The sequence below is a fragment of the Alligator mississippiensis genome, chromosome 2, assembly GCF_030867095.1.
Source record: "Alligator mississippiensis isolate rAllMis1 chromosome 2, rAllMis1, whole genome shotgun sequence".
Lineage (NCBI taxonomy): Eukaryota > Metazoa > Chordata > Crocodylia > Alligatoridae > Alligator > Alligator mississippiensis.
In genome coordinates, this window is record NC_081825.1 from 114,648,119 (window position 1) to 114,667,706 (window position 19,588).

Genomic DNA, 19,588 nt, shown 5'->3' on the forward strand with positions numbered 1-19,588 from the left:
ACAGGCACTTCTTATGACAAACAGAGTAAGTGTTAATCTCAAAAAAATTCTGTTTGGGATTCAGGCCTACAGGGGATACAAAAAATTTAAGAAATAAAATTTCTGTTGCCAATCACAAGAGTCCTTAAAGTGTCTCTCACTATTTATACAGGTAACATTCCTATTGATGTCAATGGAAACTTTATTTATGTATGGAACAGAGGATTGAGCTCTTAGGTCCTTATGTTCTGAGGTTCTACAATGCCTGAACTCCCATCAAGTTCAAATGTCTTTAACTAATTATTCTAGGAGTTGAAATCACTTGGCACTTCATAGTCTTATTGTTTTTTTAAGCATAACTTCATACTTACGTTGTAAAAGCAGGGTTTACTTTAGCTCCAAGATAGTAGGAGTACAGTATAAACATCCCGATCATAAATGCAAGAAATACCATAATGAAAAGGACCATAAACTTGAAAATGTCCTTTACAGTCCTTCCAAGTGAAATCTGCAAGGGCCCAAAACTCTCATTTGCAGGCAGGATATATGCAATCCGAGAGAAACTCAGCACGACAGCTATGGCGTAAAGGCCTTCAGATATTATCTGTGGATCAGACGGGAGCCATTTGTCTCTGGCTGGAAGACATGAAATGTGGGGTAAATAATAAAATTTTTCATTTATCACCATGCTTTAAATAACACACCCAACACATGGGACTTTCCATGCTCATATGTATATCTAGTAAAGACAAATGTTTGCAGAAACTAATAGCTGCTACTATATTACTATTAGTATTTAAGTCATAAATAAATCATTTGAATTGTATCCTTTTTCCTTGGAGGAGAATTTATGGTGTAAAATAGACATAATAATCTTTTCAATAGGGTGTGTTGAGAGTTAGGCATGGACATTAATGAGGCTGTACCCTACTATAGGATGAATTTTTTAATATTACTACTCATAGCATTATTGCTGTTATGTAATAATGAAAAACAGTAATACTATTTGAGCATTTCTGTATCTTATAAAATTTTCCCAAATAAAACAAAAATTATTAGTATTTATTTTTAAATATCCTCTAATTTGTATTTCTATTTTTTATCATTTAACTTGCATAAGTATCACTTGGGTCTTCATAGCTGTTACTTATCATTGCTCAGTCCCCATTGTAATTGGACACTATATTCCAGCCTGTTTTTATTTCATAATAACCAAGGACCTCTAGTTTAATAAGATATAGGCACACTTATCTGTTCTATAAAACAAGATAGTACCTTATAAACCACATAAAATATTCATTAAGGAAAAATACTTCCATTAGGATTAGAATGGAAATTAAATTATTAAAATAATGATTATGCCCCCATTGAAGTCAACGAGATTTATTGTTACTGATCTCAATGGGAGTAAGACTGTGACATCTGCATACAGTATGAGCTGAAACAATATGTGTTATATGAAATGTCATCCACTGCAAAATTTCATCTTATCACCTAATACTTAGCAAGAATTAAACAAGATTAAAATGTGTTTAATAAAAATAAGTGTATGCATACAGGTATGCATATGTGTATGTATACATGAATATTCAACTTGATTCTATAACAGTTATCAAGCCCTTTAACATACAGGAGTTTCTGAAGTGCACTGAAATCATTGTCAGCAGCACATGTGGGCTACCTTCTTGTGGAATCCACTAAAAGTGTAATTCCACTACAATCTAAGTTAGAATTTCTACACTGAAATAATAAACCTGGGACCAGAATTTCACTGTAACCAATAACATGGACAGAGGACCACATATGCCAGTGTAATTTACACAAGCTTGTGAAGTAGTATAAATTAGACCAGGATCAGGAACTGACAAGTGTGCTTCTTCTCTGGGGTACCTGACCCAGCTTTTACAGCTTCTTGCCACTAGGTGGAAGTGATTAGGCTAATGGCAACAGTATGTGATTTAGCTATGCCAGCTTAAATTTGGTACATGCTTTAAGCAGGTATCACCATTTTTAAGGTGCATATAGGCAAGCATGTGTGAACATACACGCTTAATGTACCTCAAAAATGGCAATTTTAGGCTAATCCCACTAAAAAGGGCCATGTGTAGACAAGCCCCTTTTTACCGGCATAAGGGACTGGAAACCAGTCTATACCCATAACAGAAGTTCAGCACACAAAGACTGGTTTAAAAATGGTGGAACCTGGTCTAAGATTTGTCCCCCTTGCCACCAAAGGGCAAATGTGTGTTCTGTTCACTGCCGATCTACACTACACTGCTTACAGAAAACTGCATGACTTAGATCAATTCTGTCTCAGGCTTTCTGAATATCTGTACCTAGCCATACGATTATATCCATGATTTTTTCAGTTATTTTGCTTAGGAGTCTGCATTACCTATACTTCGGGGTTTTTTATGTATTAAACTCATATAAACATTGTCTAGTCATATCACAAGCTTGGACTGACCAAGTTCTACTAAAAAGCCTAAAATGTTTTAGTTTAAGGTAACTAACTTAACAAAAATTATAATAAATGTATATTTTGTCAATGTTTTGGTTGTCCTCTGTAAATTTAATGACACTATTAAGCAAAATTAACAAAATGGAGTGTTGGGTGGGGGGGAAACTAAACTTCACACTTACTATGAACTGAACTTGACAAACTTTTGTAATAGCCAGAACGTGACAACTATGGGTCGGACCAGCTCTGGTATAAACAGATGGAACATCATTGAATGTATGGTTGTGTACAGTTAAAACTGAGCTGTATCTGGTCCTGATTTGTTTAGTATTATTATGTCAGTAAATGATTTTATTAAATTAAGCATGATAACAAATATAATTAAGAAGTATAAAAATAAACACCCAAGACTGGAAACCTTTAGGTAAGTGTTATGAAATCCAAGAGCTGTAAGAACTGCTTCATGGCATTTGAACTCACCATAAGTAAAATATTCTATTTCTGGTGGAAGTGTGACCACAGAGAGATCACTCTCCTCAATGTAACTGTCCACGTATTGCTGTGCTTTTGTGGCCTGCAAAAAAGCTAGAAGCCTGGCTGTGAAAGCAGCAATGAAAATGGACAACATCCCAAAATCCAAAACATTCCATAACTGCAATATATATTCCCTGGGTCCCTCTAGCCAGAGCTCTTTGCATTCTGACCACATCATACCTGCAAACAGAAAGGAAAAAAAACATATAGGTACTATAGCCAGTTCTGTCTCATTGAGAATTTTCCCCACCTACATAATCGGAGCTTCCAAGAGAGCTAGAAGCTCTCACTAGTAATGCTACAGAGTTGCTGTCTATTTCACAGGGCTATCCTAATTCCAATAGGACTGCAATTTTCAATACTTGAATTGATTCACAAATATCTGTAGGGTCAAAGTGCAGTTACCATGCACTGGCACTGTGATACTATAATATACCTAATACTAAATAGGAGGAAATGCTAAATAAGTAGCAATGTGCTACTGAAGCATAATTAAGTATAACTTCTTTTAGCACAGCGAACATCATGGTCTGATCTGAGGATGCATTTGCTGCAAAAGAAGAGTTTTAAAACATGGAACCAGAACCAAAGCAGCACCCTTCTCTGATTTCACTTACCCATTTATTCTTACTTAAATCTCCACAGTCAAAGGGATTCATTACTAGGGAAGGCCCAATCAGTAACATAAGGGTGAAGCAACCACAGGGGCTGCCTGCAGTGTGACTTGACAGGAAGGGGAGGAGGGAGGGAAGAGGAGAGCAGAGTGGAGCAGGGCAGTGTGGAAAAAACAGCTGCCCTGGTCACCACCAGTGGCAGAGCAGCAGCCAGTAGTTGCTGCTGCTCCCATGTGTCACAGCTTCCCAGGCCACCTGATGAAACTTCTAAGACCAACCTACAACACAAAATTCATGGGCAACCAAAAGCAAATGGCACAGTTAAAAACACGGGTTCTTTATTCCATAATCTTCTTTAATATTGTCTTGCATTTTTTAATGACTGTCATATAAGCATTTATACTACACCCATTCAGAAGCAAAGAGCCAGAGCCAGCCATCCCTGCTTGTTCTGTGTGATATTGCCTGGATCAGTCAAATCCGGATGGTTCAGATCCTTGTTAGCTCATAGCAGGTTGCAGCATTAAAGATAAGCTGCTCAGCTGTTTGCTGCTGGCTCTACTTCAAAGGGCACTGTTGCAATCACCAGAAGCCCACCTGTGCTCCCAGGAAGCTGACTGGAGAATCTGTGCCATTTGAAATTAAAGCTGCAGTAAATATCTGGAGCAATTTACTAATCCTGAGTTGAGTAGCAACAGTACTCTGCTGCAGTAATATATACTCCCATCTAGTATGCATATCCTCATATTCACAGGGGGCGCGTCTACAGGAGATGCTTAATCAGCATAGTTTGTTGTGAAGTAAGCAGGTGCATCTACATGTGCACACGCTTACTTTGCAGTAAACTACCTGCAAATTCAAGTAGCAAATTTACTCAGCATTAGTAACGGTGCTATCGTGCTTGTGTAGATGCCTGATCAGGAGCAAAATCTGCTCCCAGTCAGCCATCCACCAGGAGATGGGAGATAGCTCCCTGCCCCCAAGAGCTGCCTCCTGCTGGGGAAGGGGGACATAGTTTCCGCTTAGGCTCCTGTGGCACAGCCCACTCCAGGGAGCCCCAGGGAGCTCCAAGCTCCCTGCTCCAAGCTTGCAATCAAGGAGCAGGGGGCTGGGAAACCCTTCTCTCCCAGCCTGAACTTCAGAGTCTTGGGGCTCAGGTTGGGAGATCCTTATCTCCCAGCCCAAGCCCTGTGACCACAAAGCTCGGGCTGGAAGATAAGGGTCTACCAGCCCAAACCCTGAAGTTGCAGGGCTCAGGCTGGGAGATAAGCATCTCCCAGCAGCGGGCCCATGATTGCTGGGAGCTCTGTGCTGGTGGGGGCTACGGAGCTTGTGCAGAGTGCAGAGCTAGCAGGCGGGAACAAGGTCCCTAGCCCCTGCCCTGCATGCCCAGGTGGGGACAACGTCCCCCTGCCCCAGCAGCAGGGAGCTTCCAGTCCCCGCTCCACACACATGACCACAGAGCTGGGGCTGACAGCTTTTTTCCCAGCCCCCGCTCTACAATTGCGGAGCTGGGGCTGAGAACAGGCTGGGAGCTTGTTCCTAGCCCCTGCTCCATGATCACAGAGCAGGACTGGGAGCTCCGTTCATGGAGACATGGAGTCCCCCTGATTGGAACAATTCCCAGCCAGCCCCAGGCTGCATGGGGAAACACATACAGCCTGGGGCTGGTTGGGAACTGTCCTGGTTAGGGGCAGGTCCTGGTCCTGTGCCCCAATCAAGTGATCATGGCACAGGCCTTGGAAAGAGTTGCGGGGGTGGGGTAAATCCTAGCAAGCTAGCTGCTAGCTGCCCCCCTGGCAGACTGAGGTAGGGGGCTGGGACCTGCCCTTCCGCTGCAGGTCCTTCCAAGCCCTGCCCCTGATCAGGGAGCCAGGGCCAGGAGCTCCCTGCTGCTGAGGTAGGGGGACATTGTCCCTGCCGCAGCAGCAGACAGCCCCCAGGCCCAGGCAACAGCTCTCTCCTGAACCGGTGCTCCCTGCCAAGCCCTGGGATAGTGCCCAGGAGGAACCTGGAGCTTCCCCTGGTGGCAGCACAGGCTCACTGCAGGGCTGCAGGGAACTGGGAGCAAATTTTCTCTCTAATCTCTGCATGTGTAGACACCTACCCAAAAACCCTTACTCTGCAGTAGCTTACTGCACAGTAAATCTAGGCTGGAGTAAATGCGCCCGGGGGGTAAGGAATTTAACCCTATGAAAGATTCTCAGTGACCCATACTTAGAGGCTAGTCAAAATCATAGTGGTTCTTCCTAGGTAGAATACTTTGGGGACATGTCAAAAGAGATGAAGGCATGGGAATCCTCAGATCATTCTCATAAAACCAAAACACCCAATGAAAACAAAGATATGCTCAAATCAGGAGTCATTATGGGCTACAAAAGGATACAGGAAAAAACACCTTTATTTAGCTATAATATTTCCTCTTAATCCCCACTGCATTCAAAGTAGAGATAATTACAGTGGTAAGTGGTTTACACTTTTCCATGTTATGGTATTTAGTGTTCTGATTCTGTCATTAGAGCTAGTTTGCATGTTTTGACCACATAAAATGACCTCACCATCATTCAGTACTTCCTTTTCAAAGTAGTAAATGATGGCGCACTGATGGTGCAGTAGCAGCCTGTACTGCACCATGCATGTGGCACATGGTTATTTTTAGCTGCTACGGAGCACATTGCTATGGTGACATAGGTTCAGCATCACAGTTTTTGCCCATGGATGTTATGTTGCCATATTGCATTGCTATGGTGATGTAGCATCATGTGTAGATGAGCCCATTAAGTAGGAAGTAATGCTAAATAAGTAGTAATGTGCTAATATGCATGAACACTGACTCCTGACCTTCTGGCATATTGGCGTCTTGATGTTACTTAAAATAACTGTTGCATTAAGACAGTACACTGTGACATTCTTTCTAGCAACCGGGATTAGATGACCTTCTGAGGTCCCTTTCAGCCCTACTTTTCTATGCCTCTATCACAAATGTCAAAGTTTCAAAATACTGCAGCACAATGACTGTGAATCACTGATCTTTTCATTTATTACACAGTGGAAAGATACTCTCTATCTTCTGATGAAGACAGTTGGCTATTTTATTCTTGCAAGTACATAAATAAAATGGCCCTTTCAAATGAGCATAAAATAATATGCAGATGAAACCTTCTTAGCTTTCTTACTGAAAAACTAGAAATGCTTAAAACAAGCTTCTCAGCTGCTCCTGGGCTCTAATTTATAGTTGCCTAAGTATCAATTGCTATAAGCTACTCTCAGCCTAGAATAGTCAGAGTGCAGAACAGTCCAGGCACTCACAGGACCTACTGCCCCTAACATGCTTCTTCTACCCTGGCAAGCCCTTACCTCAGGAGCTGCAAGAGGAGACAGCATATATCTGTTTCTGCCACCCCTAAGCTAGGGTTTTCCTGTGAGAACCACTGGAGCAACATATGGGAGATGCAGTGAGAAATCAGAATCTTTTAGAATTTCCATAGATAAAAAAATGTAATTGAGATGAAAAGGTAGTATACCTACCAAGTACCCATATCATGATCAGCATCTCTGTCCAGGTGAACTGGGTAGTCTTGACCCTAAAGATCTGTTTAGGGTAATCAGTAACAGTGACATTTGGTAGCGTTGTTATGCCTTCAAATCTGTCTGAGGCATTGAACACCAACAGGCCCAGGAAAATAATGAAGGATGCAGCATGTGCCACAAATTTCATAAATGGACTTCGGAGAATTTTTCCAAGCTGCAAAGGCAAAACAAAACTAAACTCTTAGTTATGAAAGATACTGGATTTCCCTTGCATCATATACTTTAGAAATACAAAGAAGCACCTATAGTGAAAGATGGGCTGAAATTAAAATACCTGCTACTTGCTTAGAAATACCCTTCCAAGTATATTGAACAGCCATGGTCTGCCATTCCTGACAGCAGGCTCCCGATTGGGAATGATGTCCTACTGGTCAGTTTCTGTTGCTCCACTATTCCTGGAAGACAATATCAGCCGAGCAATATTTTGGGGAGGTATATCCACACTATGGCAACATTCACTGCTGTTTAGAAAGGGCCTGAATGGGTGTCCGCAGAAGTCCATGGAGGGTCAGATCAGCCCCAGAAAAAAGTGGGTATCAAAAGAACACCTTTTCTACCAATGAGGAAGTACTCAAAGTGTTCAGGGCACTATTAGTTTGGCTTTGATTTTAATGCATATCCTGTTCAGCAAATCAAAGCATCAAAGTCAATTAATATCAGGCTTTAGGAAAAATAACTGTCTCCCCCATGGCTGATGTATTCAGAGCATGAAATATCTCCCAAACCAAGAATCTGTAAATGTTTGATTAAAACTAATTAGGAATATTGCACTACAACAGGGTAAGAAAAAAATTACAAAATGTTAATATGTTTAAACAAATTCAAATGGATTAATGCAGAGCTCTGTCCATCAAAGAATAGTGTTGCCAGATCCTGCTGCATTTGGAGTGAGTGGCTGAGCATAGCAGAAATGGCAGAGGTCAGTGGCAGTTCTCCTGAAGAAGGTGGAGAAAAGCTGCAGGCCTTCAAGAATGCTAAGAAAAAATATAATGAAGCTGCAATTGTGATTCCCCATAACAAAAGAAAAAAGAAGAGTGTCCCTAGCCCTGGCAGTGGCATAGCCTACCTCTACTGAAGATTCTACTGCCAATTTCCAAGAAGGGAACCTACTGCCAGTGGCTGCTGTGTCTCGCCAACTTGTGTAATCAGTGAGAGCAAGCAGCAGGATTTTTTGGATGAGAGGTATTCAATGTTCCCTCTCCCTTTCACTTCTTCCTGGGCACTCACACAATCTGCTTCTAAGATTCTGGGCAACTGTGGACTTGAATATGCCATTTGTGTTGAACAAGTTGAAGATAATGTAGAACCACACTTGCTGGCCTGAGAGATGTCCAGGGGGACTGTACCTTTCAGAATAGTCTCTTTACCACCCATTTTAGCACTGTTGAGCATTACATAAACAGAGCAGTCTGTGATATCCACTATGTGTGACTGTAATAGTTCCTTGTACCTGCATGAGATACTGCAAAGTTAGAAGCGTTCAAAGCTCCTTGCCCCACTGCTGCACCTTTTCTCAAAAGTAGAGAGATGGTCTGGAGCCCTGAGTACAGCAATGGAGCAATATTATATTGTACTAAATTATCAGCCGTATTAATAACATAACACATATGATAATATTATGAATACTGGGGGGAAAGTGGTAAAACCCCATGTGAAGTATTGTATACTATGAGACACATTTTTCAAAAAGAATCCAGTAAGTCTAGTGAATGAGGAGTTGAAAGTCATTTTATGTGCTCCTGCCTGAAGCTGACCTTTAGGTTCTGATTTTTAAATTGCAATATTTATATTGCAATATTGCAAACCATTGATTTGTATGCACAATTCTTCTATTTGGCATAGAAAAATATCAGGTGTTTCTGGTGTTGGGAATTAACGTTCAAGGACAAATGTCACTTTTCCATATTAGATACGAACAAATAATAATGTGTTTGCATGATGTCAAGCTGCCAGGCAACTGGGAGGAATACCTTTACTACAGCTGATCACAGAGGAATATTTGAGTAACAATTATAGCATTTCATAAAGATTATTCTAAATAACAAACAAACAAGCAAACAAAAAAAAAAGACTAGAAAGAAAACAGCCTATTCCCTACAAGCATGTATGAGGTGTGCAGAATCTTACCCTCTTTTAAAGATGAGCTGAAAAACAAAAAAACATAATTTGAGTGAAACGTGGATTTCTGTGCCAGATATCATCTCTGCATAAGCTTGCAGAGAGGGGGACAGGAAGAGATTCAGTAACGAAAGAATGATTTAAAAAAATTTTTTTTTAAGTATTTGGTCTTTGTGAAGGCCTTTTATCTTCCTATATACATCTTACTGAAGAAAACCACCATTTGCTGACTTTTCACATACTACAAGCTTTCAGTGATACTTCTGCATTTTTGTTGTAACATCATCAGTAAACCTAGAAGCACCAGGATATTCTCATGCAGGGAAACAATTACTATATGTTGAGTTAAAATGACATTCTTTTCTGAATGCACCTCCACACCTTGGTTAAAAAGCTGTATTTAATTTGAGTTTTGTTTTGCAATTCACCTTTGTAAGCAATCTGACTTAACAGTGCAGCAAAACCGAGTGCTAGAGTAAGGATTCAATCCTGCATCACTCAGGCCAGTGGAAGTTTTATTATTGAATTGTATGGGAGGAGGATCAAATCCTCACATACCAAATGAGAGAATATGATGCCATACACTATATGCTCCTTAGTTCAAGTACACAACTACATAGCATGGATCATGAAAAGAATAGGATCTTTAGATATTAAAACAAAACAAACAGTAACTGTAGCCTGAGAGACCCAGAATATCTTTACACGTGCTCTGGGTATGGGGTGAGCGGAAGGAGAGCTCCAAGAGCCGCTCTAATTTAAGTGCCTGCGGTGCCTGGTGTATTCAGCATCCCACTTTCAAAATGGCAGTGGGGACGGCTTAACTAAAGCTCATTCTACGAGCTTTAGTTAAAGCGCCCCTGCCACCAGTCTGAAGTGCAGGGACACTGAATACATGAGATGTGGAGGCTGCTGGAGTGTGTTAATTAGCATGCTCCAGCAGACTGAATCAATTGAGTCTACTTCGACATGCTCTAATTAAAATGTGTCAGAGCAGCGTCTCTTAACGTCTACAGGCACCCCCATTTTCTATCTTTATTCTTAAAGGTATTTCACTTGCCTACTGATCAAGTGGTGATCAGGTGCTGGAAGGAGTAAGACTTCATACTAGTCCTTGATCAGTGTGGTCCCCTCTTTATAAAGTAATATACGTCTAATAACAAAATTAGGAGCAGGACCAGAGCTATCTAAAAATCCAATTAATCAGTTAAAATTCAGGGTGCAACATTATACTTCAGATGACAGTGACTGGAAAGGGATACATGAAACAGCATAAGGTGTTTTAATATGGAATTTATAAAAATCTGTACCCTGCTACATGGTGCAATCCAATAACCAATGGCAAGAAGCGGAAGGCCCAAAGCAACAACCAGCACAACTAGACACTTGATAGCTATGGTCTGTTCCCGTAATCCTGAGAGATTTTCATACCAGATAGTCAACAGCTGTTGCTGACAGTTTGGATGGGCCACAAACTATGAATGAAAAGAAAGAAAATCAAGGTTCAGTATAGTTTACATTAAGAGTTATACACATATTGCATTCATGATTAGCAAATATAAAATACTCTGTATAAAGTAAGACCTCAAGAAACATGCTGCCTTTTTTCCTTTCTTATAACTTTATTTATTAAAAAACCAAGACATAAAAAAGAGAGTAGAAATACCTCAGTTGAAGTAAAGAGTCAAATACTGCCTCTGGATGCAAATGTGGGCCGCTACCATTGACCTGTGTCTGAGAACAAGTTTAGTTCTACACTTCACTGGCTAGATCCTATCAGAGCTGAGACCTCTCATGACCTTGCGTAAACTGGTTGGCCCTGAGATATCAAAACTGATTCAATCTATCTCTAATTTGTCTATGGATCCCAGAACTTTCTGAACCTAGCTCACCTTCAACCCTGCATTCCACCTTTCTTATCCACACTCCATATGCTTCCCAGAAAGTCAGCCACCTAAATTTCCTTATGAAAGCTTTAACCACCTCTTCCACCAATTCTCTTATTTTAAATAAGAACTGCAAGGGAACAAGGCTGCAATATAAGATTTCAAAGTCTCCTGCTGGACTGAAGAAACCATATCATCAGGTATATTGAAGGAGAATGGTATTATTATATATTTGAATCAGGAAGACATACTACATCTTCCAGCCTGGCTTTTTCGGAGACATTTCAGACAAAACTATTCAGATGTTTTACTGAAAATGAATGAAAACTGCCATTATATAATACAAAAAAATTGCTCAAGAGTGGTGAAAAACCACTCTCTTGGTTTATGATGCTTCCAGAAGTCAATTTTTGTATTTCATGCTTTATTACCCATTATTCTAACATCATAAAATATATATTACAAACTATTTATATGCTTTCTCAATCCTTGCAGAAGTTCGTGACTAGTGCTATCTTAGATGAAAGATACTCTATGATGCTGTTTGATAGTCTTCCAAAAATTCTTTCTTTTATACTATTTTAAAACTATAAAGGTTCTTGATCATACGGATTGTTGTCACTGTGCAGTCTTCTGCTATTCTTAGACTGCTTTTGAGTTTTAATGAGCTGTTAACATCATAACAACACTTTACAGAGGCTCAAATAAAATCTGAGAGGTGTATGCTTTAACTAAAAATACAAACGGGTGTTTTTTTAGTTACAACAAAACTTTGATTTTAAATGAATCATTCATATGAGATGTTTCTTTTATCTTTGCTGAATAGTATACATTATTATTAACATTTTCAAACCTGAGTACTTAAAGTTAGGCACTTCAAACTATAGTTAGGCATCTAAATAAGATTATCCAGATTATTAGAGGTGCTGAAAATATGTACATTTATTGTAATTTTAAAAAATGCTCTAAATTGTTCTAACTCTCATCCCATTAAAATAATGGTGAAATTCTACTGAGAACGTATGAACTCTCCTTGTTGTTAACATAAACATCAGGATGCTTGTTAGATACTGTCTTCAAGCAAGTTTCATTATCTTCTAGCTTCCATAACCTTTTTCCTAGCCCTCAGAAAGTGAGATATCCGGTGGGATCTATTTCCCGTTAATATGCTGGGATCTTTCATCTTTCAGCTGTGTTATAGTTAGCTGCAGCAAGCAGATACATGCATGTTGCTTTCATTAACTTTAATAAGAATCACCAAAACTCACAGAAAAGAGAATATTTCTCCAAAGGTAATTCTGCAACATTAAGGAAAGTTTGGTCACCAGTGATCTACTGACCCCAATTCTATTTTAATATCTACTACAAACAAACAGTGATACAAGAACAGAGAATGTAATTTAACTGAAGGATACTTTAATTTGTTTTATTAAGTTTTAAGCTTTACTCTAGTAAAATCAGTTGTGTTTTGGTTTTATTTAAAGATATATAGCCTTATGTTTGAATCCTTCATTCTGGATTTCTATCTTTTTCTTTCTTTATATTATTATTATTATTATTACCACATGCAGTGAGACGTATCATGAGAGAGTAGTGTGCAATAGTTGGTTGAGCACAAGACCAGGAATATCATTATGACTCTAACAATGATTCCTTCTTTAGTAGTAGGCAATTCTGTCCCTCAGCCTAAGTGTCCTCTAGCTGTAAAATGAAGATAATATAACTTCTCATTCTTAGAAGAATGCTGTAAAGCTTAATTTAGTGTTTGCACTGCATTCTGAAGAGGAAAATATTGCAAGAGTGCAACATATGTTTACTGCTTAAATACTGCAAAGCAGTCAAACTGCCAATACTTGTCACCAAATTAGAGTAAGAAATTACAAGAGTCTTCACAAAAGAATGCTTACATTGTTGTTGTTGTGGTAACATTATATAGCATTCCTGTACCAACCCAGAAAGAATTAGCCAAAATCTGAAACAGCACATTGTTTCAGAATGTATGTTAGTTTGAAGAGTTCCTCACAATAAATATATAAAAAATAAACCCCACATCTCTAATTTATGCTTTGCCTTTATTGAGATCAAATGGTACCATCCAATGCTGCCTGCCAACTCTTTCCAGAAAAGTTTTGTTTAGATTTCAAATCCCATGTAAAAATGCCTGTAGTAAGTACAGTAGGTTAGGCTGGCAATGAGGACAGGAAAATTCTAATCTCTTAGGTCGCTTGTACATGTGATGGGGGTTTAGTCCCCTAAATTGAAATGGTGGGTTTTTAACTGCAATGCTTAAAAACCCACCGCTTCAATTTAGGGGCTTCCATGGCCATTATGGTGAGGGGCCCCATCCTTTTTTTTTTTCCCCTGAGGAGCCTGCCTGTCTCTCCCACAACTGGGGAGTGAGTTGCCAGCAGGCTGAGCAGCCCCTGAGCTGTGGGGGGTCCTGGTCCTTCCCTCCATGGTGGCAGTGCCCCCTGGGGCTGCTAGCAGGCAGGTGGGCTGCTAGCTGCCCGGGAGTGCTGCCACCATGGAGGGAAAGTCCCGGCCCCCGCAGCTTGCCCTTGAAGCCATGGGAGAGACAGGCAGGCTCCACAGGAAAAGAAAAAAGGATCAGGCCCCTCAATGCTTATTTTTCTTTCCCTCGGTGGATCCTGTCTGCGCACACTGCCACCAGGCTGTGCAGCCCCTGAGCTGCAGGGGCAGGGTCCCAGTCCTTCCTTCTGCAGTGGCAGTGCCCCCCGGACACCAGGCGGGGTGCTAGCTGCGTGGGTGCTGCCCCAGCTCACAGGCAGCACCCGCCAGATCTGACTCTTCTTCTGGGGGACCCCCAGACTCAGGCCAGGGAGTGAGGGTGCTGAGAGAACTGCCAGCCGGTGCCCACCCTGAGATTGGTGCTGGCTGGGGGCGGGCGTGCCAAGAGAAACACTGGCAGCACTTCCAGTTTTGCCACGGACACTTCCAGTTTTGCTACTAGTGCTTCCGGGGTCAGTGATCGGCCACAGGGGGACCCCCAGACTCAGGAAGCACCAGTTGCCCGTGATTATGTACGTGCCCTCTTGCCAGACCTTCTGAGAACATTTTAATTAAAAGAGAGGCTGTAGCCACAGTAAGATTTCTTTCTCCAATTAAAATGGGAGGGAGGTTTGTCCTACATTTTGAATGCTTTTTGTAGGGAGAGAAGTAGTTTTCAAAATTGTAGCTGTTCAACAGCTAGAAAGGCCTCTGAATTCAAGTAGGTAGGAAACCTACCTCAACCCTAGTTTAACCATACCATGGGACAAAAAACAGTCAAGTGCAGCATGGTTTTGTGATGGCTCTCTGCTCGCAGATAAATTATCACCTCTAACGATAACCTTCTTGTGGAAAAACCTGCTGTACTCAGCAGGAAAGTGAAGATGGTCTCATCAAAGTTTGATGTACAAGGAAATTTGATAATACCATATGGTCTACAGTCAGTAGATTTCACTGTCTCCTCTTTAAATTGATCACATATTTTAATTTAATATGAAACACATTCAAATTCATACTCTATTTACTGAATGCAAACGTTGTATTGAAAACACTGGCTTTCAACTATTTGGAATTTGTTTTAAGACAGTTTTAGTGATCGCCCTTTGTGTGAAACAATCTGAAATAATTTCTCAGCTGCCCTAGGAAGTTGTTAACAATTTATTTTTTATGGCAGGATAGTTCAGCAGGTGTCTACTGATGGGCAGTCACATATCATGGTGGGATTTATAATGAAAGATGGAAGAACACGTGCAGGGACTGAGATTATGATGGCTGCTAAAACTGGTTACAGGGGTGACCATGGTTATAGGAAGCTTTAGATAATAAACAGGCATCATTATACTTTTCTCCAAACATCTGCTTGTAGGACATCAGATTAACTATGGTCAGTTCTGGCCTAATAGGAACTTGGAGAAAGAACAATATAGCTCTATATGGAAAACTTTCTTATAATAATAATAAATGTAAAAACATTTATAATAAATGGGTTGTATTTACAGATCTGTAATTTTCTATAAAAACATTTATATTGCATAATATATATTTTTTCATTTAATAGCTTTTTTGTCATTGGTATCCACTAAAGGTGTATTATACTTTACAGATATTGATAAACACATATGTATACACTAAGAAATAAATAACTGATTACTTGATGGTAAAACTCTTCTATATGGTCTCGAAACAGAACTTATGATGAGATGTTTAAACTGTAAAAACTCAGTAAGTCATGAAAAAATTTCCCTATGAGTCTGTTTCATTAGTAATGACCCATTTGTTTGGTATTAATATGAAGTTTTGAGTGTATGATAAAGAAACTACAAAGTGACAACTAAAACCTGTTCTCTCTCTCTTTCTCAGAATATTGAAATAAGTTCTGCCTTGAAAAAAACTTGTGTAGGTAGCTATACTTGTGACCAAATACAAGACCTTCTAGGCAAGTTATACAAGCTGTGTTATCATATACTTTATTTGGTCTGTTCCAACGCTGTGAAATCAAACACAAAAATACATGGGTGACTTGCACTTCCCAAGCTTGGGGGGGCATCAGCAGGGCACAACCAGGAGTGTCCCCCAGCAGCCAGTTGCTGAGTGTGCAGAGCCAATTTCAGGGGGAGCGCTAGCACTCTCTGTGCTCCCCCTACCATTTGGAGCACTCACTGCCAGGGTGGGCACCAGCGGTGCACACCTCCTGCCATGGCCCCCCTACATGTCGCCTATGCAACAATAGTAAGTAAAATAATTAACAAGAGATCTTTTATAACAACATTAAAAAGTCCAGTTGTGGCTACAGCTTTCTCTTGTTTGAAATGCAACCACAGGAACTGGCAAGGTAGTATCCACAGGCAACTGGTAAGAGGACATGGTGGAGCACATGCCCCCCTGAGATTGTCCCCCAAAAGTGCTGGGGAGCCTGCTGACACACCCCAACAAGACACCACTCAGGACGGGGCCAGGCGCAGAGAGGATCCCCGCCAGCCTGACTGTGTGGCCGGGGACCGTGCTCTGCTTCTCTACCCAGCCCCACCCTCCCTGACAGTGCTCTGGGGCCCGGAGCATCAGAGAGCACTCCAGCCAGCAGAGCATTGCCCTGCCTCCCTCCCCTTCCCTACTTGTAAAGAGCATGCTCTGATCCCCCAGCAGAGGTGCTGTTCCTGCTGCTGGGAGAAAGGTAAGCCTGGGGCTCATGCGGGGGTAGGGGGTGCCCAGGGAGGGGCGGCCCAGGAAGGGGCAGGGGGTTAGTGGTGTTCTGTGCCCCCTCCCCCCTGCCCAGCCCTGAAGTGGAAGGAGTGGATATGGGACTTTTGGCCCACCCCCAGTCCCACCCCCAAATTGTGCCCCCCCAGACTCAGGAGACACCAGTCGCCCATGGTAGTATCACATATATCATACACTTATGTTCACTAGACAGAATCCTGGCCACACTGAAATCTATACTGATACTAATTTAATGAGCCAAGATTTCACCATGTTTTATGTAAATGTATGATCTTTCTGGAACAAGCAATTTTTGTCATTAAATATATGGAGGCAAATTCTTAGGTAGCTTAATTGAAGTGCTTTTACCACAGGTTATGCCATCTGAGAATCTGGCCCACATAATTTATGTCTTAATAAGATGACTGACTGTCAGTTTATCAATACATGCAGACTATGATATAGAATTGTTTTCATATATGACATTGTCTGAATGTGCAAGCTACCAGAGTTACCTTTTTTACTTCATACTTAATGGCTAGTTTTACACGACTCAGCGAAGCTCGATGCCTCTGCACTTCAACTGGCTCAGAATTCAAGTCCCCATTTAATATGGCCTCTACCTCTTCAGAGTCACGGCAGAGATCAAGGACACCAACCACAAAATCTTTGCATTGCATAGACAGCTTGCGATAATCATTCTAAAAAGAAAAAGATTAAAGATAATGGCCCTTGGCTCATACGATGAATATACTTCACAGTCACCAGTAAGAAAAAATGCACGTTTATAAAGCACATTTTTTTTAATTTAAAGAACTTTACAAATATTATGTTTATAGGAATAATTTATCTCTCTGTATTAAAAGGCAAATACCTCTGCATTTGAACATGGCAATTGTTTAACAGTTTGAATATGACATCATAATACCATACAATAGTTTAGCAGAACAAGTCAACAGGAGTCCTGTGTCCAAATGGAATTTCTTGGGAAATGTTAAGTGATCAAAATGCAATTACCTACACTGAGAACTAGAACCCTTAAATTATTAACCTTACCTTAAAAGTGCCTTATGTATCCCAGGTGCCAGATGTAGACATTTCATCAGGTACTTTCAGCAGGAGTTCCCCTCTAACTAGAAGTCTAATTTCTCTTCTGCCCTCATTGCGAAAGGTGCTGATCACTCTTATTCTCATGTTCATAACTTTCATTTCCTCCTGTATTTCCTCTTCTGCTCCTATCATTTCCTAAGCCTTTGTGAGAAATTCCAAGATTGACCTAATTTGTAACAATGTATCCTCCAGCACTCTACAGATCTGTTCTCCTTCCTGTTTTCTCCTCTCTCTTCCTTAACTTTATGAACATAATTGAAGGTCTTGAAGGTCCTATATGTATCAGATACAAACTAGTCCCTTCATAAAACTAGCTATAGTCTCAATCCCTTTTCCTTCTTTGTTCTTGTTCCATCACTCTTTCCCCCTCTTGTTAATAATTGTTCTTTCTTACTGTCCACACGTCTCTACAACTGTCACTTGTTTCCCCTTCTGAAAAGAATCAACCCTTAATTCAGAGTCTCTCTTCAAAGTCACATACATATTAAGAATACTAAAGTTGTCTGGAGGAATTTGAAATGTAAGTTCAAACTGGTTCTTGCTAACACAAATTAAACGATTTGTTAAGATGGAGTCAAAACCATTCAAACCTATCCTTTAACCCAGGGCTGTCCAACTCAGGGTCCATAGGCTTGTTGTAGCCCACCAGGGGTTAAATTGTAGTCCCAGGGCTCCAGTCCAGGCACTACTCCCTCACCACCTGCAACAGTGGCCAGTCTCTGGGCTCCCCCTCCCTCCTCCAGCTGCTTCATTCTGCATGTGATCAAGGGGGTGGGGTATGTGGCAGTGCAGGGAGCTGAGGGTGAGCTGGGACATATGGTACAGTAGGATGAGGAGTTGATTGGTGCATGTTGCAATGGTGGGGTGACCGCACGGGTCTGCAGTGTAGCAGGTGGTGGGGTGTGTGTACATACTGAAGCAGAGGATGGAAGGCAGGGGGCATGGGCATGTGATGCACTGGGGTGGGGCATCCGTGGGGCATGCAGTTCATGGGGCATGCAGCTCCCAGCTGTTTGTAAGTTGTACAGCCATTAGGGATACACTGATAGAGATTGTGGGGGCCAAGAGCCAATTTTAAGGAGGTATATCATCCGATACTGATCAAAATTCTGATACAGCTGCATGTAGCTGGTAAATCTGTTGTGGTGGAAGGGGAGGGAGGAAGGGGTGTGGGGAGGGCAGATCAATACCCACTGCGGTGAGGGAGGGGACAGGGGCAGGCGCTGCCCAGCCAGGGCAGGGCAGGCGCTGCTCAGCCGGGGCAGGGCAGGAGGCAGGGCAGAGCTGCAGCTCATGGGGGGGCTGCTCCTGCCGCTGCTTGCACTCCGGAGGGCACGGGGAGGAAGGATGTGCCCCCAGATCTGCATGGGGCAGGGCAGGAGGGCTGCAGCTGTAGGCTGAAGCCAGGGCTGCGCTGGGGTCTTCTCGTGGGGGCTGGGCTCAGGGTGGGGGCTAGAGAAGGCTGCAGCCATCCTGAATTTTGCCATAGCCCTGCTCCCAGCGCCAACACTGATGCCCACCCGGCACGGCCCCAACTATTCCCGGCACATGGGCAGAGGCGGGGTGTTGAGCTGGGGCTGCACCTATGACTGATGGGCATTGTCTTCAGGAGTGGGGCTATGGTGAAATATGGGGTGGCTGCAGCCCCTCCATAGCCCCTGCCCTGAGCCTAGCCCCACACTGAGAAGAGCCCAGCGCAGCCCTGTCTCCAGCCCACAGCTGCAGCCCGCCCCACCCCGCGCAGATCTGGGGGCCATATGGCCCCCCCATGCTCTTCCAGGGTGTGTGCAGCATCAGGTGCTGCCCCCCCAATGAGCCATGTCTCCATCCCGTGCCCTGCCCTGGTGGGGCAGCACCTGCCTCTGCCCGCTCCCTCACCGTGGGGGCACTGACCTGCCCCACCACACCCCTTCCCTTCCTCCTCCCCTTCCATCACAACAGACTTATCAGCTGCACGCAGCTCTCCATGCTGCCAGGCTGTGCTCCTTGCTGCCTGAATACTGAGCTGCGGCTGTGCACACGTACAAGCATTTATTGACCACATTGAGTGGATTTCTGATACAGCGAATTTTCTTTATACCGGTACCAAT

General features: G+C 42.2%; 1 protein-coding gene across 2 annotated transcripts in view; it reads right to left on the minus strand.

Annotated features, from left to right (window-relative positions):
- The window catches only part of TRPC3 (transient receptor potential cation channel subfamily C member 3), a 65,508-nt gene that overhangs the window by 17,069 nt on the left and 28,851 nt on the right, over positions 1-19,588 (minus strand). For both annotated transcript variants that reach the window (XM_019494543.2, XM_019494538.2), the window contains exons 3-7: positions 16,904-17,089; positions 10,608-10,772; positions 7,117-7,333; positions 2,921-3,154; positions 351-615 (exon numbers count right to left, since the gene is read on the minus strand). In XM_019494543.2, the coding sequence (XP_019350088.1) occupies positions 351-615; positions 2,921-3,154; positions 7,117-7,333; positions 10,608-10,772; positions 16,904-17,089 (1,067 nt within the window). The remainder of the gene's footprint in view (positions 1-350; positions 616-2,920; positions 3,155-7,116; positions 7,334-10,607; positions 10,773-16,903; positions 17,090-19,588) is intronic.